The sequence below is a fragment of the Furipterus horrens genome, unplaced genomic scaffold (genome assembly GCF_987537825.1).
Source record: "Furipterus horrens unplaced genomic scaffold, mFurHor1.1.pri manual_scaffold_9, whole genome shotgun sequence".
Taxonomy (NCBI): Eukaryota; Metazoa; Chordata; class Mammalia; order Chiroptera; family Furipteridae; genus Furipterus; species Furipterus horrens.
The window spans coordinates 33,585,634-33,613,084 of record NW_028327179.1 but is presented as its reverse complement, the minus strand read 5'-3'; the positions used below and the strand labels follow the sequence as shown (position 1 = coordinate 33,613,084).

The 27,451-nt window shown below is 36.1% G+C and overlaps 1 protein-coding gene across 4 annotated transcripts in view; it reads left to right on the top strand.

Moving 5' to 3' along the window:
* Positions 1 to 27,451, top strand: part of AKAP9 (A-kinase anchoring protein 9) — a 165,338-nt gene that overhangs the window by 54,276 nt on the left and 83,611 nt on the right. For all 4 annotated transcript variants that reach the window (XM_090287252.1, XM_090287253.1, XM_090287251.1 and 1 more), the window contains 7 exons: positions 6 to 2,390; positions 9,652 to 9,865; positions 11,684 to 11,763; positions 13,864 to 13,999; positions 14,714 to 14,799; positions 19,567 to 19,681; positions 20,141 to 20,339. In XM_090287252.1, the coding sequence (XP_090143378.1) occupies positions 6 to 2,390; positions 9,652 to 9,865; positions 11,684 to 11,763; positions 13,864 to 13,999; positions 14,714 to 14,799; positions 19,567 to 19,681; positions 20,141 to 20,339 (3,215 nt within the window). The remainder of the gene's footprint in view (positions 1 to 5; positions 2,391 to 9,651; positions 9,866 to 11,683; positions 11,764 to 13,863; positions 14,000 to 14,713; positions 14,800 to 19,566; positions 19,682 to 20,140; positions 20,340 to 27,451) is intronic.

The following is a 27,451-nucleotide window of genomic DNA, read 5'->3' as shown; positions in this document are numbered from 1 at the left end:
TAAAGGAACAAGATAAAAGAGTAGAAAGCTCAAGTAAAGAAATACAAGAAAAGGAGGCAATCATTGAAGAATTAAATACAAAAATAATTGAAGAAGAAAAAACAACTCTTGAACTAAAGGATAAAGTCACAACTGCTGACAAATTACTGGAAGAATTACAAGAACAGATTATACAAAAGAACCAAGAGATAAAAAACATCAATTTAGAGCTGACTAATTCCAAGCAAAAAGAAAGACAGTGTTCTGAGGAAATAAAACAATTAATGGGGACAGTTGAAGAACTTCAGAAGAAAAACCATAAAGAGAGCCAATTTGAAACGGATACACTGCAAAGAATGGAACAAGAAACGCAAAGAAAATTAGAACAACTCCGGGCAGAGCTGGATGAGATGTATGGGCAGCAGATAGTGCAGATGAAACAAGAGTTAATAAAACAACACATGTCACAGATAGATGAACTTAAAACACGACATACAGGAGAAATGAATAATGCTTTAAGATCATATCCAAATGTGACAGTTAATGAAGATCAGGTAAAGTTAATGAATATGGCAATAAATGAACTGAATATAAAATTGCAAGATACTAACTCTCAAAAGGAAAAGCTCAAGGAAGAACTAGGAATAATTTCAGGAGAAAAGTCTGCTCTACAAGGACAGCTTGAAGACCTTTTTGAAGAATTGAGCTTTTCAAGGGACCAGATTCAGAGATCTAGACAGACAATAGCTGAGCAAGAAAGTAAACTCAATGAAGCTCATAAGTCCCTTAGTAAAATGGAGGATTTGAAAGCTGAGATTGTATCTGCATCTGAGTCCAGGAGGGAACTAGAATTAAAACATGAAGCAGAAGTTACAAATTATAAGATAAAGCTTGAAATGTTAGAAAGAGAAAAGAATGCTGTGTTAGACAGAATGGCTGAATCACAAGAAGCTGAATTAGAGAGACTGAGAACACAGCTTCTGTTTAGTCATGAAGAGGAACTTTCCAAACTAAAGGAAGATTTAGAAATTGAACATCGAATAAATATTGAAAAACTTAAAGATAACTTAGGTATTCACCATAAACAGCAGATAGATGGCTTACAGAATGAAATGAGTCAAAAGCTAGAAGCCATGCAGTTTGAAAAAGACAATTTGATAACTAAGCAGAACCAATTAATTTTGGAAATTTCAAAGCTAAAAGATTTACAACAGTCCCTTATGAATTCAAGATCAGAAGAAATGACTCTTCAAATCAATGAACTTCAAAAAGAAATTGAAATACTCAGACAAGAAGAAAAGGAAAAGGGTACACTTGAACAAGAAGTTCAAGAATTACAGCTTAAAACTGAGTTATTGGAGAAACAAATGAAGGAAAAAGAGGATAACCTTCAAGAAAAATTTGCACAGCTTGAAGAAGAGAATAGCGTTCTCAAAGATGAAAAAAAAGCCCTTGAAGGCATGTTGAAAATATGTGCTCCTGTTAACCAAGAAGAAAGATTAATTTTCATGGAGTCCGTTAAGTCCAAACCCAAAGATGGTAGCTGGCAGAAAGAAATAGAAATATTGGCAGAGGAAAATGAGAACCTCAAAAAACAATGTATTCAACTAACTGAAGAGATTGAGAAGCAAAGGAACACTTTTTCATTTGCTGAAAAAAATTTTGAAGTTAACTATCAAGAGTTACAAGAAGATTATGCTTGCCTTCTCAAGGCCAAAAATGATTTAGAAGACAGTAAAAATAAACAAGAGGTAGAGTATAAAAGCAAGCTTAAAGCACTTAGTGAAGAGCTTCATCATTTGCAAAGAATGAATCCCACTACAGCAAAAATTAAAAGTTCTATCTTTGATGGTGACAAAACTTTTATAGCAGAACCATTGGAAATTGGTGAGGTTGTTGAGAAAGATACAACAGAACTTATGGAAAAACTTGAGGTAACCAAGCGAGAAAAATTAGAACTGACAGAGAGACTGTCTGATCTTTCTGAACAATTAAAGCAGAAACATGGTGAAATTCATTTTCTAAGTGAAGAAGTTAAATCTTTAAAGCAAGAGAAAGAGCAAGTTGTATTGAGATGTAAAGAGCTAGAAATCATAATTAACCATAATAGGACAGAAAATGTGAGGGGATGTGATGTTCAGTTAAGCTCTCGAAAAGATGGAGTTGTGGCTATGACAAGCAAGGATTCTGAAGGATCAGTTTCTAAAATAAATAAAGATTTTGGTGAATCAAAAATAATGGAGGATGATAAAATGCCTTTTGATAATATGACTATTGGAAAAGAAAGCAAGCAAGAACAATTGTTCTTGGATCACTTGCCATCAGAGACAAATGAATTATCACTTACAATAACTGAATCAAGTGAAAAAGATAAACTTCAGCAGGAACTGAGTGCACTTAAATCAGAACAGGTATGTTTACTTATTTATATATGCTAAAGCACATTTCATATTAAAATGTTTTATCTTCCTAAAACATAAATTAACCCCCTTACAGGAGAATGAAACTGAACACTATAATATAATTTTCATTTGGGCCTATCATTTATTTATTATTTTTTTATCTGTTTTTTCTTAAATTTTGTTGGCTTTCTTTCAGTTAATCTGTGTTGTACATTCTGCTCAAGAAATAAAGAAACAGTAATGGTTTCACATTATCTTTGGAAAGACAAGAGTTTAAATAACTTTATTGAGAATGTAAGCTTTAGAAAAATTATTTTTTACTATTCTATGCAATCCCAAAGATTGGTTTCAGAATTGTATTTAATACTGGTCTTTTCAAGGTACTACAACTGAAAATTAACTCTTAAAGTACTCTGTAGTTGTTCAGTAGTTATAAAACTATATTTCCCTGGAAAAAAAAGTTTAATTTAGTTGCATTTTCTTTAAATATTATGGACCCCCCAAAAATATGAAATTTACTTATAAAAAATTGTGTATTTATGCTTACATGTTTAAACTTCATTCAAGACATTTTTCCACTGCTCCAAACAGTTTTCGAACTTGACAATTTTGATGCCTTTTAGTATTATATTTATGCCATATTTTGTTTCATCTCTCCCACATGGGCAAAATGTTTCCCTTTGAGGACTTTTTTCATCAGGGAAAAAAATATTGTTTGGTACAAGATTGGGTGAATAGGGAGGGTGGGGCACAGGGGGTTGTGCCAATTTTGGTCAAATACTGCTGAACACTCAGGTGTGGGCAGGGGCACTGTAAATCGCCCATTGTGAAATGGGCAAATGCGAGAAAGTTTTAAAAAAAATACACTGAAGCCAGGCACAGCCTCTCACAATAACACCACCTGGTACACTGATACAGATGGGTTCCTAGAACACTCACCTAGTAGGGGAAGCCTGTACTGCAGGGGGCCTGCCCTCCAGAAGATAATTCTGGCTTTATATTGGGTCCCCCGTCATGTACCTGAAAGGGATAAAAGTATTAATTTTCAATACAATTAAAGAATGCCTATAATGAGTAATACTAGATCACTCCCAACAATTTATATTTGCTAAATACTAATATTAGAAATAACAGGAAACCCTGGCTGGTGTAGCTCAGTGGGTTAAGCACTGGACCGCACACCAGAAAGTAAGTCACTGGTTTGCTGGCTTGATTCCTGGTCAGGACACATGCCTGGGTTGCAGGCCAGATTCCCAGTTGGGAGTATGCGAGAGGCAACCGATTGGTGTTTCTCTTGCACGTCGGTGTTTCTTTTCCTGCCTTTCTCCCTTCCCCTCTCTCTAAAAAATAAAAAATTAATTAAAAAAGAAACAACAGGGAAATTCCACTGGGTATCTTGTATATATAATGATGTTAACTCTAGCTTTATGTGTTCTTCATTTATGTAATAAGTATTGAATCTCTTGCCAGGTATATAGGAGTATAGTGGCAAACAAGAGAAAGAAGATTCTGCTCTCAGATCATATATTCTAGTGAGGGAGGCAAGCAGTATAGAGGAAACAAGCAGAGTAGTTAGTGCTAAGTCCTATGAAGAATATAAATGAGATAATATGATAGAGAATGATGGGTAGTGGTGGCAGCATTAAATAGGGTGGTCAGGAAAGGTCTCTCGGAGGAGTTGACCTTTTAACTGAGAACTGAATGGCAGGAAGGAGCCTACCACAAGGAAATTAGAGCAGTTGTGAAGACATAGATGAATTGAGAGGGGGAGAGTGGAAGAAGAGTTTAAAGAAGAAGGAAGAGACCAGATCTTGGAGAGCCTTACAGACTTTGTAAGATGTTGAGATTTTATTCTATGTACAGTAGGAAGCCACTGGAAAGTATTCTTTTTATTATTCTAATTGTTTATATTTATGATATATCAAATATGAAGCTGTGGAATTATATCAAATATTTAATAACAAATAGAGTTAAATTCATACTGCATAACTTAATGTTTTGTTAAATATCTGGAATTATTTTTACAACCTTAAACTGGTTTTAATTTAAGTTAATTACTCCTAAAAATACCAGAAATTACTTAAATTTTTTTAAGAAGCATTTTTGAGAGAGGACCTGAATTTGAAGGTGTTAAAATGGTCAAATTTTTTTAACAAGAATTTTATTTTTCCTACTAAAGACATCTTCAATAACATTCAGTACATTAACTTACAGAAAGCGAAGAGAAGCAATCCTGTAAGCGGTCCCTGCCCATTCATCACTACTGAGACAGACTCCATGATAGTAGGGAGGGAGTGAAGTATGTATGTGTGGAAGGAAGCTCACAGAAGAAATTGGACAATAATGTACACAACAGTGACACCGAAGAGCAATCTAAATATGCTTAGAAATAATGCTGAGGCCACAAAAAATACTTCTATTCCTGGACTAAGCTTGGTAGATAGAACAAATCTCTCTCACTGAAACTAAAGTAAAGGAGGTATTAAGATTTTTTAAATGTAACAAGTACATAATTTTGAAGTATAATTCCATATTTTAATATAATTAGGAAGTTTGAGCAGGAGAAAAAAAAAGAAATCTTGTCACTATTGGGATGCAAGCAAGAAAGAGAGTGGCAGGAATGTTATTGATATGATTTACTAATGATACTTAGGGACAACATGGATTGAAGTGTGTATGTGTAAAATAGAAGGTAATAATTAGAATTGAAAAATGCATTGTAGCTTATAAACTACAAGAGGAGCCACTAGAATATCAGCTCTTTGAAAGCAAGGTCCTTGGGGTCTGCTGCATCCCTAGGAACTAGAACAATGTCTGACACATGATAGGCAGTTGGTTGGGCAGTGACCCGCAGAGTGGAGGGTCGCTGGTTCAATTCCGGTCAGGGCACATGCCTGGGTTGCAGGGCATGTGCAAGAGGCAACCGATTCTCACATCAATGTTTCCCTGTCTTTCTCCCTCCCCTCCCCTTCTCTCTCTCTAAAAATAAATAAATAAAGTATTTTGAAAAAAAAAATTTTAAATGAATGGAAAAAAAAGGAAGAAAAAACAATGCCAGTTTATCAAGGACCAACAGTGAAACAGCATAGGCCTTTATGTTGCAGACAGGAACAAGATCAGGATAGCTTTTGTCACTTGCTAATGCATTGTTCCATAGGTCCAAACAAATACAGAGACAAAAAGATTTATGGAATAAGAGGAAAGAAACATAGCTGTCATAATCTACAGATGTAATTAAATGCCTAGAATGTTTAAGCAAATGAACTGAAAGCTTTAATGTGTGTTAAGTATGAAAAACAATAAAAATGTGCAAGATCAATATAGATAAAACTTCAATGAAGGACATGAGACATAAATGAGAAAACTAATTTCTCAATGGGAGATGTTTAATATTGTAAAATGCTAAATAGTTCTAGAAAAATCCACAAGGCTTATATAAGTCTAATCAAAATTATAATAAAAAGTTTGAAATTTGATTTAATTGGTTTATAGTTCATCTGGAAGAATAAATACACAAGAAAAGCCAAAAATATTTTTGATAAAGAAATGTAATGCAGGATGCATGGAACATGTCATGCAAAGGACAATTTTTAGTTTTAAATATAGCAGTTTTACAAACAAATATTAAAAATTAAGCTATTCAATAGAATGGCAAAATATACACACTCCAGGAAAGTAGATGGAAGGAAATAATAAATTTAAGAACATAAATAAAGTTGGAATAACCCCCCAAAAGGAAGTTTTTAATGATTTTGAAAGATTTATTTTTTGAAAAGATTAGTAAGTTAGAATTATTAGATCTAAGAAGATGATTAAGGAACAACAACAGCGAAGAATGAAAATAAGAACCTTAATCCAGGTATCAGATTTTAAAAATCAGAAAAGAATACTGTCAATAACGTATGTCAATAAATTTTAAAGTAATTAGATGTTTTTCTGGAAAAATAAATGATCAAATCTAATGCAAATAGAAATGCAAAACCAATATATACCATATTGATAGTGAAAAGATATAGAAATGTCATTTCTCTCAAGTTAATCTTTACATTCAACTCTAGTTTCAAAGAAAATCCCAATAAGATTTATCGTGAATCTTGAAAAACTGATTCTAAAGTTGATGTAGAAGAGTAAATATTCAAGAACAGCCAAGACAATCCTAGAAAAATTAATTTTACTTAATAGCAAGACATTAAAAAGTCGTAATAGACAATATGGTTTTGATGCTGGGATGGAGAAGTAGATCAGTGGTGCTTAGTGGAAAACCAAGAAACATATCCAGATATTTGTGAAGTTTTAGTATGTGCAAGAGGAGGCACTACAAATTGACATGTATTTAATATAATTGAATGAGTCTCTACTATTATTCTAGACACTGGGGATATAACAATGAATAAAATAGGCAATAAAGAATAAAGTTTATATTTTAGGGGAGTCAGATATTAAAACAGGCAAATTTATAATGTCAAGTAATAAATGCTGGGGGAAATTAAGAATTAAAGTATGATATGAGGATGGATCTACCAGAAGAGAGGTGGTGTGTGCTTTTTTTATGTAGGTTATGTCAGGACAGACCTGAGGTGATATTTGAGCATACTTGAGTAAAATGAGAGAAGAAGCCAAGTCAGTAGGAAAAGTTTACAGTGCTCAATAAGTGCTTTTCGGAAACTCTCTTTTTGATATTTGGGGAAGGCTGTTAGGGAATTAGATTCTTACCCTATAGGGTAAAATAACTCCAGCTTGGTTAAAGACACTCATGTAGAAAGAAATTAGGATCTTGATAGGGAAGGACTTTCAAGACAAAAATACACAGGAAAAGATTGGTAAATGTATCTGTTTTGCAAATAATACCACAAAAGAAATTGAAGGACTGGTATTAGATATTTGCCACATGTAGTAAAAACAAAGGATTAGTATCAAGAAGGTGTAAAGAATACTAATGTGAGAAGAGGTTCAAAATTACAAAAAGGAACAAAGACTAGGTATAGACATGGCTAAAAAAAATGAAAAGATACTTTTTTTTTTAATGTGTTTTATTGATTACAGTGTTACATTTGTTCCAATTTCCCTTCCCTCTGCTCCCCTCCACCCGGTGGCCCCCCTCCCTCCCCTTGTCCCCCCCTTTTAGTCCATGTCCATTGGTTGTGCATATAGTTCTTCTCAACCTCTCTGTCTATTCCACTCCCTCCTACGATGTTTCTTAATTCCTGTACCATCTCCCTCCCTCTCCCCCTTCCCTGCTGACCTCTCCCCAATATGCTTCCCATGAAAAGATACTTTTATAAACTGATATAACAATAAAAAAGCATTTTGTAGCCATCGAATTCAAAATAAGTCATTAAAAAGTGTGGTGATAAGTACTCATATACACTGCTAATGTCAATGTAAGTTGGTACAATTATATAAATAATTCGGTAAAATCTAATCAGTTAATGTGCATTAGCTGCAATCCAGAAATTACACTTCTAGGTTGTTCTCAGTGTGATCCCTACCCAGCAATATCAGTATCACTTGGAAACTGGTTAAAATTCTAATTCCCAGACCCCACACCAAATCTGCAGAACCAGAAGTTCTGGAGGAGGGGCCCAGCTACCTATTTTAATGAACACTCCAGATGAATTTGGTGCATGCTAAAGTTTGAGAACCACTGCAGCAGAAAAACACTAGCCTATTTGTACAAGGGGATGTGTATAAATTTTTATTGCAGCATTTTTTGAAATATAAAAAAAATTGGAGATGATCCAGTTGATCATCATCCAGAAAAGGAATGGACAAATTGTGGTGTAGTATTATATAATAGCTGAAATAACCTCTATCTGTGTGGGTAACTCTGAGAAGCATATCGAATGAGAAGAATAGTTCGTAAAATAAGTACCATTTTGCACCATTTATGTAAAATCTTAAAACACCAAATATCGTCGGCGGCGGCGGCAGCCGTCCGTCTCTAGAGACGATGGTGTAGCTTCTTAAGAGTCTATCTGCACCGCCGAGAATGGCTGTGCAGTCCGACTCGGGAGTGACAGGTATCTGTCTCCTCCCGTGTTGAATCGACATCTTGCGATGACGCTGGAGTGTCCTCTCCAGTGAAGCTGAAGCTACAGAGCCTGGGCAGGGTGATATGGAGGGTCTGCTGTTGCCCATGCAGCAGACCCCCCCTCTCTTCGCAGCTGAAGGGTCCAAGGGAAAGACGGAGTCAATACAGCTTGGCTTCAGGTGCGCCGCAGGAGTTGCCGGTGTTGACTACAACGTCAAACCGCCTTAGGGACTCCGGCTCCGGATTTTCTGTCGGGGTTTACTCCCTTAGCCTTTCCCCTGAAGAGGTATGCCGCAAGGCAGCGGAGGTTTTTTGGAGTCAGAGTTTTCCTTCTCTGAAAACACCAAATATAGTACATTGATAATAGATATATTGAGAAGTAATAGTACAAGAAATGGACTGGATTTGAAACTATTTGTGATAATGATTGTCTCTGGGATAGGAGGAATGGGAATACGGTAGATTAAATTTTATTTATATTTTCATTCTAAATCAAAAAAGTGTATAGGGAGGAGAGAGACTTTAAAAAAATTAGTATATGTTAATTTGGGATGTGGATACATAAATACATATTACATTATTTTTTATATTTACGTTTAAAATATTGTTTTTAAACAAATCAAAGATGAAACCATACTAGCTATACCAAATACCAAAATTTACCATAGGGCTGAGCTAATGAAATCATTGTGCTTCTTTGCTTGAAAAAGACAAGTAGATCAATGCATCAGAGTGAAAAATGAGAAAAATTAGACTTCACGTAGACATGGACTACAGGGTGGGGATTGACTGTGGGAGCAGGGAAATGGAGAGCAATGGGGGAAAATTGGGACAACTGTAATAGAACAACAATAAAATTTTTTAAAAAATTAGACTTCACTTTTCTTCCTTTTCTTTTTTAAAAAAGATTTTATTTATCTTTAGAGAGAGGGGAAGGGAGGGAGAAAGAGAGGGAAAGAAACAGCAATGTGCAATTGCCTCTTGCATGCCCCCAACTGGGGACCTGACCTGCAACCGAGGCATGTGCCCTGACTGGGAATCGAACTGGTGACCTTTCGGTTTTCAGGCAGGCACTCAATCCGCTCAGCCACATCAGCCAGGGCTGACTTTACTTTTCTTAATATGAATTTTTAAACTAATTTCATGTAGTTTCCCCTTTGTGGTCAGTATATGCAATAAAATAGGTTAAATTATTTGATTTTTAAAATTTTCTAATGTGTGTATACATTCACTTTGAAGAATGATTTAAGGCTGCAGATGGAAGCTCAACGTATATGCCTCTCTCTGGTTTATTCAACTCATGTGGATCAGATTTGTGAATATATGGAAAATGAAAAAGATAAAGCTCTTTGCAGTCTTAAAGAAGAACTTACATCTGCTCAAGAGGAAAAGATCAAGGAACTTCAGAACATACACCAGTTAGAGCTACAGAATATAAAAACACAAGAACCAGGTAAATTATTTTTGACTAAATTATAAGTACTATGAAGCAAATAAGTATCACTTAGAGGCCACCATCCTGGGATACTGTCCTTGTCTTAGAACCCATAGAGGAAGGTGACTATATATCCCAGTCTTGGATTCATTTGTTCTCATAATCAATGAACATTCATTGTGCTTAAGAAATCTAATATCACTGAAATATTTTCCTACAGGAAGTCACAGTTACTGTTAGAAACAGTAAGACAATTTCTATAATAGAAGACTGAATACAAAGAATGGTAGGAGAGAGAACAGTTTAGTGCTTCCGAGGAGTGGGAGTAGAGTGAGGCCGTGGGCAGGAGCAGGGGGGTTGGAGTGTTAGGGCACACTCCTGGACTTTAAACAGGTGCGAGAGGCCACATTCCCTTTGGAGAACTGAGAGTTCAGGTCGCGTGGTAAAGTAGTGGGGAATAAAGCCCAAATTACTGGCAGGAGCTTGATCAGAAGTAGCTTTATGTACCCTGACTGAAGCATGTTTTAAGTTTTATGCTGTAGTGGGGGTTAATATAGTAAGAATTTTTATTTTAAGATGATACCATTGGAGCAAATTAGGGGTGATGAGATTGATGGGAACAGTTAAGCAACTTTGGCAGTAATTCTGATAAACAATAAGATATTTAACCAAGTATCACTGAGGATGGAAAGCAAAGTTCAAGAGTTTAAAAGGAGGCTGTAGTCTACGGTTAATATTAGCAGTAAAAGGAAGAGGAATTGAGAATGATCCCTAAGTTTTGGGTGCTTTGTTTGTTTGTTTGTTTTCTAACTTGGATAACAATCCAGGGTGACTCCACTCATAAAGAGGATAAAGAACAGATTTGTAGGAACAATAATTCAGTTTGGAACGTGTTGAGTTAAAAACACCTTTTGACTTTGAAAAAGATATGCCCAATAAGCAGTTGAAAATAGAAGTCTGAAATTTAAAAGTAAGGCTTAGACTGAAGATAAAGATTTGGAAATCAACAAGTCATTTGAGGTAAAGGACAAGAAGGAGATGACCTGGGAGACTACTTAGTTAGCCAAAATACTGAGATGGTACTACTATGGGGAACAACATTTAAGGAACTTACATACTTCAAGGTATCTTTAGACCTCCACTCTTGACAGATTTGCCTCTGGGAATGAGGTGGTTCACAGGTTTGTCCCATGGAATTGCTCTGTTGAACAGAGCAGAATTTAATGAGTGGCTTAAATAAGAATAGCATACTTTTTCACTTCAGTAGTTCTTTGGGTTTGAATTTAATAAGATTTTAAGCATGTATTATTTTTATCAGTATCCCTTTCAGATAGAATCTGCCAGTTGTTTTTCGAACTGCAAGTTAATTAATGGGTGATGAGTCAGTTTAGTGAGTGATGAACCACATTTTATAAAAATAAATAAAAGAGTGGAGTAGAACAAAATATTGGAGTGCATGACATATAGAAAGAGTTAATATGGATTTGTGAAATTTTGCTTCAGCTTTACATGGATGTGTATAATACAATATGATATATGATTTATTGTACTGGGTTGCAGTAAAAATACTGTCATGGCATTACATCATTTTGTAGGATGGAAATTGAAAGTCCTACAAATTTTCTGAAACAGTTAACATTGAGCAGTAGAAAATAACTTTGAAAGAAATAAAGAATTTAAAACTAATCTTAAAGTTGCCCTCTTAGGGCAGCAGGCGGCAGCACATCAGCCTCATAAAACTAATCTTATTGCAGAGAAGCTTCCAGGTAACATAGGTTTAATATGATAAAAATATTTTATGTAAATTGAATGTTTTATTGCGATATATTTTCTTAGGTGATGAAACAAAGCCTTTGCAAGTGCTCATTGGAAAACTTCACAAGGCAGTATCTGAAGAATGTTCTTATCTTACACAGGTAAGATATTAAACAAGTACAATCAGACAAGAAATGCTAAATTTTAAGGTACCTCTAATTTGATACACAGAATCATCCAACTTAGTTTTCCCTGCTATCTTACTTCAGTACTGCACATAGAAAATGTTTCCGAGTTTTTAAGTTTAAAATGAGCAATTTTAGGAATTTTTTCTGATAATGATTGAAAAAAAGAAATTCAGGCAAATTATCTCCACAGTAGAACAGACAACAGGTATAGCTAATAAGAAAACAGTGGACCAATAGAGTCTCAAGCCGGTGTTTCCTGCCCCTGCCCACTTTGGTGGTTGAGGGAAAAAACTAAAAACTCTAATTATATTAATTTAAATAATTATATTTGTGAAGATGGCATGAAATAGAAGCTCGTATACATTGCTTTTGGGAGTGTGCCGCCTTGAGAGGCAGCTAGGCAGGGTTGAAGACATCATGTACATCCCACAACCCACTCTTTGCCTTCTAGGTTGGTTCATGTATGCATACAACCACATATGTTCATTGCAAAAGTTTCTGTGTTAGTTAAACTATATCAAGTTAAAAATGGGAAAAAAACTCAGATTTCCATCTATGGGCAAGTGAATAAACAAATTGGGGTAGCAATATTTGATATGTGTACTAATGTCACTAAAACTCAAAGGGAAAAAGTTTAAAAACATACATGCTAGAGTAATCACCTTGGGGTATAGAGAGGAGTAGATGAAATGGGATATGTAATACTCAATTTCTTTGGAAAAAAGATAATATGACAAAATATTAGTATTTGTTAAAGCTTGGTAATAAACTATTTTGTCTGCACCTTTGAAGTATTTCAAAATATAAAATACATGCTTCAGCTTGTCCCTGATCTCTATCCCAGCCTGTGTATTTGTGAATTGAAGGGGGAGAAGGGTATTTTAGTTGAGACAAGTAAAGCTGCATTACTGATTCTGGTTACCTATAAAATTAAGTTTAAAGCACAGTATTGCGAAAATGGGGTGAGGGCGGGGGAGGAAATAACCACACTAAAGGCCTTTATTCATTCAGCCATTCTTCAGCCCCCACCTTCACCAAAGGGTTCAGACATTGTGCTTTTATATCCATTGTTGGTAGTAAATATGGAAAGAGGGCCCAAGTCTCAAGAGTTCATCTATAAACTGAGTTCTTCATATTTTCTTTTCTTCCATTAATGTCTTTACTTGATCTTAATCTTAAGTTGAAATATGAATCAGCTTTTCACAATGGAGGGGCCCTTGAGAATTTGTCATGAAGCCTAGTTTTGTCACTAATCATTGATGTTGTCATGGGCTAATTATTTCATCTTTCTGAATCTTCATCTGTAAATTGGATGATAATTCAGGTTTCTGTCAAATGATACAAAATTTCAACTTAAGAACTGTGCTTGAAAATTTAATAAACTCAGTTATTGACAATAATAGTTTAACTCTAAGCAGATATCAAGAAATAGCAGCAGTAAACAATTGGGCTTTTAGGTCTAGAAGTCGTCCTTTTCAGTTGTGTGAGGGGCGTGTATTTTAAATGATGATAGAACTATCCATTGCTTAGGAGAGAAATCAAGAATTATGTGTCAAATATTTTTAATTTTTGTGTGTGTATTAACCATAGAAAACTACTCTCATGTTATAGAAATGTGTATGAATATAATATGCTTGATATGTTATAATTTCTATAGAATTTATAGATTTCTTTCCTGTCATCAATTTTGAACTTTCATTCTTGTCTTCAGGTGTTTTTTCAAGGGTAGTTGACCTTACAGTGATAACATCAGAATAGGATCCAAGCTTAGAAAGTGGCAAATTAAAGTATGAGATATATTCATTATTAGAAGAAAGCAGAAAAAGTTATTGTTTTCTGTAGTGATGATTATCAATATTTTCCCGGTCTAAGAAAAATTTCATTTCCTATATGTAGAGAGACTTAGACTTGATATTTCTTTTGCAGATTGACTTGGTATATGGAAGACTGTTTTCATACTGATTTTTCTGTTATTTTGACTGTCTTTTGCATATAAGAAAGTAATGTTTTGTGACGTTTAGAGGAAGAAATCTAAATTTTAATTCCATAACTACCCAATTTTGTTGTTAACAGACATTTTGCGATGTCCTCGGCGAGCACACTCCTGCTTTAAAGTGCAAAGTAAATGTAGAAGAGAGAGAGAGTTCTGGAGTTCACACTTCTGAAAATCAAGAATTAGAATTGCAAGATTGTAGATACGAAGTTCAAGGTAATAAAAGCTTACCACATTATTAATCACAGTACTCAATTTTCTTAAATCAATTGGTGATAAACTTTCCTTCAGTTATGATTTACTCAGCCAATTTGTTTATCGTCTTAAATATCTTTTTATTTTGGATTTGTGAAATCTTATTTAAGATACATTTTTTTATAAGGCAATAATTGTGATATATGTAAAGAGAACTGGAGCTGTCCATGAGTTTCCTTGTCCCTTTCCCCCTGTTCCTCTACTCTCATCTTTTCCAGATTATAATTCTTTTCTTAATTTTATACCACAGATCCAAACCTTTAAAAGTGATTGTATTTATTGAATAAATTTATGTCAATGGTATTTTCTTTTTTAAAAATAATAAGAAGACAAAATCTTTCTTAAAAGGAATTCTGTATTATTTTCCTAAATTGCAGCCTCAATTCATTTCTTGGTGTCTCTTGACAGATAAAATATTTTGCTCCTGTCCATTTTTTAAAAATATGTAGAAATTAATGAATACCAAGAGAAATTAACATACTTTAATATGAAATTGTCAAGTTATCTTTGTACCAGCTATTTTACATTAATGAGATTTTAGGTTTTTTTATTACTAAATATATGAAGTTTACTTCTAGCAGGTATATGAATAATGAATAGATGAATAATACTTATTGAAATAAGCAGACTTTTACTATGGAGTGAAATTATTATAATTGTTTGTTTATTGTCTAGACTTTCAAGAAAATATGCAAACTCTTCTCAACAAAGTAACAGAAGAATACAACAAACTTTTGGTATTTCAGACACGATTAAGTAAGGTCTGTGAAATGGAAAATGTATCTTAATGTTTGCATTTATTGTATTATCTGCTGTTTTATAGGCTTCATCAACTAAAAATATCTTAAATAAGTGAACATGAAAAAGATAATTATAATATCAGTAAGTTGAAGAAATTTCTGCAGGTTGAAAACTATTTACTCCTTTAGAGAATTTTTGAAATCATGATAAAGTATATATAAATTTTACATATAACTAAAGCAGTGGGACTATTTGTTTTAGAGAAAAATACTGAATAGTTTAGTTGTCTAGAACACAGTGAGTATGTTTCACATGGTGTTATATATGTCAAATTTCTTTTCAAGCACTTTTTCTAGGGTTCTGCTAGGCAAGTCAGCTGTCTCCTGGACTGTGGCTCCCTTCATGTATGCTTTAGGCTGCTGCCTCCTCTACGCTTAGTCAGCCCTTACACCTCTTTTCTGTTTTCCAGAAATTGTATGACATCTCTCTTGATCTCTTCTCTTATTTTCTTCATTATGGATTTATATATTTTAAAGATTCTTCACTATCATTTTAATTGACTTATGGGGAGGGAAGAGAAGGTGTATGTCAGAGATCACTGATGTAATGCCTACACAAGCTTAGCTCTTAAAATAAATGAAAAGTGAAACCTGGGGAAAATGTACATCATCTAAAGTGGGCAGAGGCTGCTCAACTTCACCCTGATGTTGCCACATGTAGGAATGGGAGCCCAGTGTTGCTAATTCTTTACATTTATCCATTTTATGTGATCTTTTGCTTTTAAAGATGTTGAGAAGTATTAAAACTAAAAGATTATTTTTAATTGGTAAACAATGAAAAAAAAAAATAAACAACAAGAAAAACTGGTCCCCAGAAGAACACTTCGGTAGCCTGGATTTAAAGTCATGCTTCCACTTTGCAATCTTAGGTATTAAACACGTGCTTAGTATATCTTTTTAAAATTTTTAAAGATTTTATTTATTGGAGAGAGAGGGGAAGGTAAGGAGAAGGAGAGGTAGAGAAACATCGATGTGTGAGAGAAACAACAATCAGTTGCCTCTTTCACACGTCCCAACCAGGGACAAGGCCTGCAACCCAGGCATGTGCCGTGATTGGGAATTGAACTGGCAACCTTTGGCTTTGCAGGATGACACTCAGCCAAGTGAGCCACTCCAACCAGGGCATATGCTCAGTGTATCTTGAACTGGTTTTTCTTTTAATTCTATACTTTTTTGACTTTGTAGTATTTGGTGCTTTCTTAAAATACTTTCTTCCCTTAGCTTCTGTGATTTCAATTCTGTGGCTTTTTAAGCCTTCGTTGTGGGCTTTGCCCACCTATTTACGGTCACCAGGGTTGTGCAGTGCCCTCCTCCACTCTCAGGGCTTCCAGATCTCCATCCCAGATCAGTTCTCACTGCTGAGAGGCAGAGTCCTGTATCTGACTGCATACCTCTGTACTTGAATATCCTTTAGCCATGTGTCAATGAACATAAGGATAAAATTGAAATTTATTTCCATTAAGCCAGTTTCTCCTCTCTCTGAGTTTTGAAAAATTACTTTTAACCAGAAACTTGGAGATTATTCTAGACAGTTTTCTCCCCTACCCTCTGATCTTCCAATATGCTACAATATACTCTGAAGAAAGTATAAAAGAAATGAAAGATATGTACTTTGTGCTCATTCGGTTATCTAGCCAGTAATTTTTATCCATTAAGTTATACGTGAGGTTGTTCTATGCACTGAAAATAAAACGATATACCATGTAAACAAAGTCACTAGACTGAAGGAATTTATAAATTGATTGACTTTATAAACTCATAGGATATGATGTACATATATGAAAGTTATCCAAGGCAACATTTAATTAAATGCTTAAAAGAGAAGTACTTTCAAAATTGAACAAACAGGTAGGTAAGTATAGGCGTAAACAATAATTAAGGAAGATTTCTTGGAGGAAGTGATATCTGAATTGGCCCATGAAAGATGTGTAGGCTTACGTAAGGAAGGGGAGGGAGGATAGCATTCCAGGTGGGAGAGAGGTATATGATCAAAGTCCTAGAAGTGTAGTATGATATATTTGGGGCATATTGCCAAGAGAAAAATGGACTCTAAAATTAGAAAATAGGCTATACCAAACTTGGAATGCTATGCTGGACTTTTATCTTACAGACATTTAAAAGCTGTTTGAAATGTGTGATTATGGACTAGACATCAGGAAGTTGAACCTGTCAGGAAATTAATGTGCTGGCAGTGGGAGGTAGAAAAGAAGGGACAGTTTATAAGATATTTTAAGGAGGAATCTAACAAATTTGATAGTTTATGTGGAAGGAAAGGAGAGTAACAGAGCCAAGATGACTTTTTTTCCCTCCCAGTCTCTGTATTAATGTAATTTGTACATTAGATGTCTGGGTAATGAGGCACAAAGTATGGATAGGTTGAGAGTCCCAAAGATACCTCCATATTCAGTGGTGATTGGGAGGACAGGATTCAACATACAGTTGTACTCAAGGATAAGATTTATTACAGCAAAAGAGGATGAAGCAAAATCAGTCTTGAGAAGGTTTGAAAAGGCACGTAGGGCACAGTGTGGAGGAAAGCAGGGACAAACTTCCAAAATCCTTTCCTAGTGGAATCTCAGAACACAATTTCCATAGCAATAAGTTGTGACAATATGTGCTGTGCTGTCTATTAAGGAGGCTCATCTAAGCCTAGGATTCCATGGGGTTTTTTTGATTTTTTTTGTTTTTTGTTTTTTTGGTTATCATTAGGTGTCAGTCATGTAGGCATCTTCTGCCTAGCACATACCAAAATCCAGACTTCTAGTCAAAGGAAAGCATATGTTCACTGTAATCCATAGTGTTCGCTCAGTTGAAGCATGAGACGCTCTCACCATTTAGGGGAAGTTTTATTTTAGTGTAGGCTAGTTTACCAGCTGAGGTCTCAGTTGACAGCCAAGGGCCAGACTTGCAAGCAAGCCTTTCTAAAAGAGATAGGCAGTCTCACGACTGCTCTGTTAACTCTTTTCTGCACAGTGGGTAAAAGTGAATTTCACACTTGAACCCAGTAAGTGAGCTACAACTGCAGAGAGAGGCATCCCAGAGGTTGGTTGGGAGCAGTGCACTGCAGTACACCACTGCCTGACTTGTTAGCCGCAGGTTCTAAACCTCTTCCTCATTTTAGCCATACTGAAATACTTATTTCCCAGCCGCACCCTGAGCTTTCACACCCATGGGCTTTTTTGCATGTTCTTGATGTTTCACATGCCTCTCCCCTCCAGTCCTTAGACTTAGACATTTCTCCCTCCATTCTCTTAGCATCTGTACAAGCTTTTGCTTATAGCACTTAGCTTTTTCCATTATTTTAAATACTGGATTACCCACCCCCTGCCTTTCATCTCTGTTCCCATAGTTTCTTAAACAAACCTGCATTTGTATCACATTATTTTTCATATTACTACATTTATTTGTTTATTCTTCTGCCTCTCCCACTAGATTCAATACCCTTCACAATCAAGGAGTCTTGTCTTTATTTTTAATTCCTCTTCCTACACAGTGCTTTGTTTATTACATGGTAAAGGCTTAATAAGTGTTTGCTTAATGAATTAAGTGAAGATATAGAAAGTCTGGGCTAGAAGCTGAAGAAGTGACCTGATGGACTTTATTTTCTCTGGGAAGTAGGAGGCAAGGTCCTCTGTTGAAATGTACTCAGGAGGCAGGAGTGGGAGGACTTGATAAGGGTAGTAACCAACTAAAGTAGCCTTCATGGGAAATAGCTTTTATCCTGTTGCTCATCTGTTTCTCCAGTCCCCTTTGTACATCATCTACTCTAGCAGCCAGTCCCTTTCCTCTAGCTTTTCAGTGGCTCAGAAGTCTAGATCTCTCTTATCTATCTAGTGTATTTTCCCCATACTGACCCAGATTAAACCCCTCTAAGCAAGACCATTGTCTTAACTATTTATAGAACAGGCCATTCTCTCTCAAATGCTCTTACTCGTTCTTCCTATTGCCTTTCCTAATCATGGCCCATAATAATTGAGGCACAAGTCAAATTTTACTTCCTTTATAACTCAGACCCACATCTGTATCTCTTCTCTGTCATGGCCCTTATAGTCTAACTTTATAGTTTAGCACTTCTCTAATTATTTTATTTCTCCAAGTAGTTGTTAAAGTCTTTTAAGGCAGATATATATTTTTACTGAGTTTGTGTTCTTATTCTCTCTTGTCATAATATTGGCCACATAGTAGATGATTATTAAATATTTGATAAATGACTATATATGTATATATCTGATTTATTGCTGCCTAGTTTTAATAATTGAGATAAGCTGAGATTTATCTGTTTTTATGTTTCTTTTTTTTGTAAAGAGCAGCATACCACTTGTCAGTTACCAGCTTGCACATAGGTAATATCCAGAGATGAATAAAAATTATTTTATCTGAAAATATAAAATTTACTGTGTATGAGTTGAAATTTCAAAGACAAAATCATGTAAATATTGTTAGGAGTTTTATACCAAAATTCTGTACATTCCTGTTTTTATAGTAATATGAATTCCCTTCTGGATAGGAAAGAACATTATACTTAACTAATATAATTTCAGAGCTTTGAAGGGAATGGGGTGTGAATCACTGTGTCAAAAGAGAACATGGAATAGCTTAGGGAAAGTATATCACAATTTTAGCTGATTTAAAAAATAATTTTTTTTAATGTTAAGTTGCTTTAATATGGTTTTCTAGATATTGGATCATATATTTATGTCACTGCTTTTCTTCTATTATTTTCAATAGGTTCAGGGAAAGCAGACAGATCATGAGAAACTTGAATGTGCAGAGGAAAACATACCAAAGGAGGAAACAGAGTTTTTATCAACCCATTCTCAGATGACTAATTTGCAGGACATTGGTAAATTTTGATTATCCAGCACTATGTGGTATTTTTACAACAACTATTCAGTACTTTTTACTTAAAAATTTGAGATAGCCTAGTGACCTTGGGTAATTCATTGTAACCTCTCTTGTCTTAGTTTTCCCATCCTCAGAATGAAAGGTTTGGAGTCATATCTTTGATCCCTTCCCAACTTCTTAAATTTCATGATTCTAAATTGTTTTCATTTAAAAGACAAAAATGGTAGATTTAGGGGTACTGTAGTTATAAAGATAAAAGTGATCCTGAATTACACTATTCATGTTTTCTGGTTTTTATCAGTCAAAATAAGTTTGCATTGAAACCTGAGTTGTTAGTACTAAAAAGCAGTATTTTTTCAAAGAGAGATGAATATTCTCTGCACACACAAAAAGTGATTGTGGTATTTCACTAAGAAATTTGTATTAAATGTGTGTTTTTTCTGTTTATATAATTTAGATATCAGTTGTAAAAGCAAGTTATCTACTCTGCAAGATATTGAAAAAATTAAACAACTTGAAGGACAAATCCAAGAATTAGAAAACCTAATATCCTCTTTGCAGCAACAGTTGAAAGAAACTGAAGAAAACTGTGGGGCAGAGATTCATTGTTTACAGAAAAGGCTTCAAGCTGTTAGTGAGTCCACCATTCAGCCAAGGTACCCATCTATTTATAATTTCATTCAATAGTATTTGTAGCTTAATAACAATCATAGTATGGTTGTTTTAAGAAAAAAAAAGTAACTTAAAGGTATTTGAAAGAGTTGGGATATATCATTATCAAGAAATAAGAACAGGAGGTAATTATCTTGAAATGTATAAAATAAATGTTAATATAGACCTCTGGCCAAGATGGAGGCTTAGACGGACACGCTCGGTCTCCCTCTACAACTAGAGAGGAATACAACTACTTCAAAACAAAAGATAACTAGAAATTCCAGAAAAGAAAGCTACACGGAAGCCCTATGTATGAAGTTATAAACCAGCGGCGCCCTTTGGGCAGGTAAGAAGAGCGAAAGAGGGTGGAGCTGTTTGCGGTAGCACCCGGGACAGCGGCAGGGAGAGCAATCTCAGCTGCAGTCTAACCCCGGCAGCTTGCAACCCCAACGCTGGGAAAAGCAGCTACCACATCGCCTTGAACAGTGAGGCCCAGAGGGCGGGAGGACGGATCCCGGTCTCCTAGTGGAATAACTGCGGGAATCCATCTTGGACCCCCCGCCCCCACACAAAGCGCCACAGTGCTGCGAAATAGGTTGCGGATAGCCACTGGTCGCTGGGCAGTGACGACAAAGTGCCACAGCGCGGTGAAAAAGGTTGCGGGCCACCGCCGGTTGCTGGGTTGTGACAAGTACACAGGCATTGCCCCCTATAGCCGGCACAAGAAAACAAAACGCATCTGTCAGAATGAGGCAGACAACTATAGAAATCCTGGTGGCACAGCTCACCAGGCAACAGATGAAGAACCTGACAGATGAACAAATAAGAAACCTGTCAGAGGCTCAGTTCAGGGCCATTGTTATCAGGTGGCTTACAGAATTCACAAAAGAGCAGGAAAAAGATAAGAAAGAAGCGAAAAACATTCATAACGAAAGGAACAAAACCACATACGAGACAGATGGTGAGGGAAAAAAATCCAGAGTTCATTTCAACAAACTGGAATATGGAGAAGGAACAAGCAGTCAACCAATGCAGCGAGAGGAAATGGGAAGCAACAATGAGAGGATCAGAAACCTCTGGGACAGCTATAAAAGGCCCAACATAAGAATCATTGGTTTGCCAGAGGGCGAAGAAGAAGAACTAGAAATTGAAAAATTAAGTGAAAATATAATAAAGCAGAACTTCCCAAACTTGGGGAAGGAAATAGACTTACAGGTCCAGGAAGCAAGGAGAGTTCCCAAGAGACTGGACCCAGGGAGAACCACTCCAAGACACATTATAATCAAAATGTCAAAAGTTAAAGAGAGAATCTTAAAAGCAGCAAGAGAGAAGAAAAGAATCATGTACAAAGGGGTCCCAATTAGACTATCAGCTGACTTCTCAAGGGAGACCCTACAGGCAAGAAGGGACTGGCAAGAAATATTGAAAGTAATGAAAATCCAAAACCTACAACCACGAATACTCTATCCAGCGAAGCTGTCATTCAGAATAGAAGGGCAGAGAAAGTGTTTCCAGGACAAAATAAAACTGAAAGAGTTCATTAGATCCAAACCACTGTTATATGAGATGTTAAAAGGACTGGTTTAGAAAAAGGAGGATCAAAACTATGAAATCTAAAATGAAAACTGCATCACAAGAACCAACAACAGAAGCTAGGGAATTGAAGCAAAGGCAAACTAAACAGGCAACGAGAGTGGAAAAGAACTATAGGTACGGGGAACATATTGGGGGGAGGTAAGCAGGGAAGGGGAAGGGGGAGAGGGAGGGAGATGGTATAGGAATTAAGAAACATCGTAGGAGGGAGTGGAATAGACAGAGAGAGGTTGAGAAGAACTATATGTACAACCAATGGACATGGACTAAAAGGGGGGGACAAGGGGAGGGAGGGGGGCCACCGGGTGGAGGGGAGCAGAGGGAAGGGAAATTGGAACAAATGTAACACTGTAATCAATAAAACACATTAAAAAAATGTTAATATAAACCAGACATTTTATTATAGGAATTTTACTTACATCTATATTTTGTAAAGATGCTTGTTATTAATCTGCTGGGTTAAATGAGGCAGTGTGTGTATATTTATTGTTTATTGTATGCCCAGTCTTTACTACTCTGATGTGGGGAATACACAGACTTAAGACATGATCATTCCAGTCGTGGCTGGACTTTCTCCACTTGACTGTCTAATGCTCATGTTCACTGTGTCCAAAATAGAACTCTGGATCTTCCGCTCAAAATTTGCTTCTCCTATAGCAATCTCCATCTATGGTGACTTCTCTTTCTCTCAGACCTCACTTTCATCTGTCCATAAATACTGTTATCTCTGCCTCCAAAAGACATCCAAACTGATCCACTTCTCACCATCCCCCTGGTCCCTGCCATCATCACATCTCACCTGGATTATGACAGCAGCTCATCACCCTGCTTCTACCCTAACTTTCCCAGAGTCTGAACTCAGCAGTGTTCCAGAACTTTGCTTTTAAAATTTGAGACAGATCTGGTTATTTCAGTGCTATTGTGTTCTTACACTGCCTTCCTGGGTCTTACAACGATGTGTCCCTCTTACCTCTCTGACGTTATCTCCTGACTTGCCTGTCATTTACTATTCTCAAGCCAGTCTACTTGAGATCCTCAAACTATCGATATGCTCCTGCTTTAGGGACTTTTCATTGCTGTTCCTTTAATTAGTAGACATTTGATCCTATAAAAATATGCATGGAGACATTTGTTCCATGCCAAAATGTCCTTGATACTTAATTCCTACTCTTCTGCAAGAGTCAAACCCCAACCCACCTACCTGTTTCCATGTGCCATTACCAGCTAGACTACTGAGGCCAGAAGAACCTTTATTGGCACTACAGCCACAACACAATCATTGAACCAATAAAACATGATTTTATTTTTTTTTAAATCCTCACCCAAGGATATGCTTTATCAGAGAGAGACAGACAGACAGACTGCTGCCTAAAACCTGCCACCACCTAGATATGCGCCCTGACCCAGAATCAAACCCACAACCTTTTGATGTACATATGGAACAGTGCTTCAACTAACTGAGCCACCTGGCCAGGAAAAATATGATAGTATTTTTTATGTATTAATTCTATAAACCAAAGGTATAAATAAGCATTATGAGCTATTCGAACTCAAGGACATTTTCTCCGCATGGATGTTTTCTGGTAGAACTAAATATCAAGGACCATTTGGTGTAGACCAAATATGCTTAAGGTTGTTTCTGATAGGATCAAATTTGAAGGACCTTTTCATGTAATCCAAACACCTCAGTGGACATTTTGGACAGGACCCAAGCGTCCTGCAGAGGTTCCTTTTACCTAGAATGATCTTCCTGTGGATACTTGCATACCCAACACACTCACCTCCATTGGGTCTTTACTCATATGTCATGTTCCCACGAGGCCTGTTCTGATCACCCTGTTTAAATTAAAAGCACCCTTCAGAACTCTGTGTCCTAATTTTCTGCTTCACTTTTACATATTATTTAATATTATTTATTTTATATATAAAATGAAAAGCTGTGTGTGTGTGTATAATCTTCTTTGAAGCGTAGTGGGTTTTGCTTATTGTCTTGTGTCCTGTGAAGGACTGTAAGTGTTAAAAGGATAGTGATTTTTGTCTTTCTAAGTCACTGGTATATCCCAAACCTTATAATAATTCCTTATGCACAGAAGGTGTTAACAGTAAATGAATGAACAGTTTATAATAATTTATTTGTTAAGTATGCTGTAGTGTTTAAGTAGCTCTGTAAGGTCCTCAGATACTTCCTCTTAATCTAGTTGGCTCTGCTGTTTTAGGACTGATGTCTCCATAGGCACTAACTAGGAGAAAGTTTTTTTAGTGACGAAAATAGTGAATGTTCACAGTTTCTTGAAAGCAGTATGTTCGTTCCTCCTTCTATTCAGGGTTTGTATAGGCTGTGAATTGTTCACCCAGCACTGGCACAGCCTCATAAAGCTTCCATCTTATTTGAGATCAGTTGTCCCCAAACTTGACCATGCATCAGAAATTTAATTTAAATTTTGAATTTTGCATTATTGAAACTTAGTATTATTTTTTGAATACTTAAAATTACAGACTCAGTAGCTTTGAGATGAAACCTGGACATGTGTATTTATAACAGGGTAATTTTGATGCAGGCAGTCCATGGATTGTCACTTGGATACCAGTGCTTTAGGTTTTCTGATGTGAAAGAAAATATGTGGACAACAAGAACTCTAGTAACCAGCTACAATATTTCAAGTAGCTATCCTTTAATTAGTGATGCTTTCTCTCCAAAGCAAGAATAAAGGGGAGCTGTCTGGAAATGTAGGCTTACTTTCCTATTCCTGCATTTGAGCTTTTACTAGCTCACCACCCTCTCTCAGAGCTTTTATAATACTCAATGGAAATGTACCTTTCAACTAAGACAATTAGTTTCTCCACCCTACCTCCTCCAAAAAGAGATTTAATGACTGCCATGCTCATTCTTACTAACAGTAATGAGCCAGTTATTTCTTGTAAATGTCATCATATATATGAACACAACCATAGCACTTGAATAGAGTATACTAGTCTCCTAAGGTACACTTGAGCTAGTTTAAGAAAAATAATTGAGTCATTTAATAAATATTTAATTATGTCATGCTAAAAGGTCTTAGGGATATTTGAGACGGGACTCCAAAAACTGTAATTATCTTGTGGAAGGCAGGCCTCTTGTAGGACAGGCTTCCCCCACTAGGTGGGTGCTCTAGGAACCCATCTGTATCAATGTGCCAGCTGGTGTTGTTGTGAGAGGCTCTGTTCCGCCTTAGTGAATTTTTTTTGAATACTCTTTCTACGCATTTGCCCATTTCATGACGGGTGATTTACGAGCAAACCTGCCTATACTGCGCTGAGTGTTTAGCAGCTTTTGACCAAAAATGGGAGGATCCCGTGCCCTACCCTCCTTATTCACCCAATCTTGGCCTGAGTGACTTTTTGTTTGTTTCCCCGGATGAAAAAAGTCCTCAAAGGGAAACATTTTGCCAATGTGGAAGAGGTGAAACAAAAAACAGCAGAAGCACTAAAAGGCATCAAAATCAATGAGTTCAAAAACCAATTTGAGCAGTGAAAAAAAAGTTTTGATAGGTGTATTGCTTCAGATGGAGAGTACTTTGAAGACAACTAAAGTTGTCTTCAGATGGAGAGTACTTTGAAGACGTCGTCGTCGTCGTCGTCGTCGTCGTCGTCGTCGTCGTCGGCAGCCGTCCGTCTCGAGAGACGATGGTGTAGCTTCTTAAGAGTCTATCTGCACCGCCGAGAATGGCTGTGCAGTCCGACTCGGGAGTGACACGGTATCTGTCTCCTCCCGTGTTGAATCGACATCTTGCGATGACACTAAAGAATAAATACACAATTATGTATAAATAAATTCTGGGTGTTTTGAGGTCCCCCTCATAGTGTGGGGTTGAAAGTACCATGGGCATAAGAGTCAGACAGACCTGCATTTATCCCTAATTTGAATTTTTTACTGCCTGGATGATTTTGGGCAGATATTTTAATCATCTCTATAATGATAATAATAACTACTCTTAAGATTGTGAGGGAAGAACCTTGGCTAGATAATATGGACGAAGCTTTAGATGTATATAAAATGGCCCCTTCCCACAAGGGACTTCAGTCTAATAAATTATTAACAAAATTTTTAAAAAGTAGTGATTGGGGACTATACCATGGTGATACAATCAAAGTGCTAGAATTTAAACCCATCTCTGTGGTATTTTTCACTGCCCATCCCTGTACATTTCTGTAATATTGAAGTGGCTCCAGGAGAAAAGGAAATGAAGGGATGAATAAGAGACACTGGAATGGAGTTATGTGGGGAGCAAAGCAGAGGGGAAAATTAAAGATGATTTTGTTGTTTGATATTAGAGAATATGGAGAATAATGGTGCATTAAGTAGAGAAATCACGCAGGTGGAGAGTGGGACCATAATTGTAAGAAGGGAGCAGTGAATTCAGTTTTAGCCAGATGTTTCTGAATTTGGGATAAATACTTTCAAATGCTATAAAGCTACAGAATGAACTTATTGTGATTTAGTAACACTTTTTTGGAGTTTGGATCTTAATGGCTCAATAAATAAATCAGGAAAGTTTTCTAGGCTATACTGAAAATTAAGACATGAAGCCAAGGATCAGAATAGTGTATGTAAGAAGTGATGAGGAAACAGAGACAAAATGAAGAGAAAGATAGGAGACCAGGAACGGGCAGAAAAGAAAGTCAAGGGAAATGAATTTTTCCATTTGTTTAGTGTGAACATGGAACATGAATATGGAACACGAATAGGTGATTTACAGCAGAAGAGCTTACTTGGCCAATAGCAGCCCATGTGTTCTAACGAAGTTTTAGGACTGCTAGAACTTCATGTTGCTGAAGTTTTGAGAAAATTCTTAAATGATACTGTTATGAGAATAAAAATTAATGTAACTTTTGGAATATGGCATTATATTAAAATGTTAAATATTAAGCCTGACAATTATTATAAGATTTTATCATATAGAAACATCCATAGATGGGTGCAAAGATTGTATTTATGAGATCTGTATGGTAGCATTATTTGCAGTAGTGAACATTTGGAAACAAGTGTCTATCAGTAGGAAGTTAGTTATGTAAGTTATGAAATGGGACGATGACAACTTGTACCTGGCCATTTGGCAACAGAAGGAAAGCAGAGAATGGGAGAAAGGAAGGAGGAGGTGGGCACGAGGAGAGTGGAGTGGAGAAGGCAGTGTGGGTGCACATGGAAGTGGGAGCGAGAAATTGTATTAGCCAAAAAGAAAATCATAGTTTTCTCTTTTAATCTTTTTCCCGTAGTACCTAAATATTAATTTTACCTTATTTTTATGACCCAAGTTAAGCATTTAAATGACTTTTTTTTTTTTTACAAAATACCACAAGATAACACAGATTAAAATTAAAACCATTTAAAAAGTGACTGTGTGTAAATTAAGACTCTTCCCTTCACTGCCACTGCTCCCCGGTTCCACTAGAGCTGATCATTGTTACTTTTATGTGTATTCTTCCAGACCTTTTTCTTTTTTGGTGTGTGTGCGTGTGTGTGTGTGTGTGTGTGTATATATGT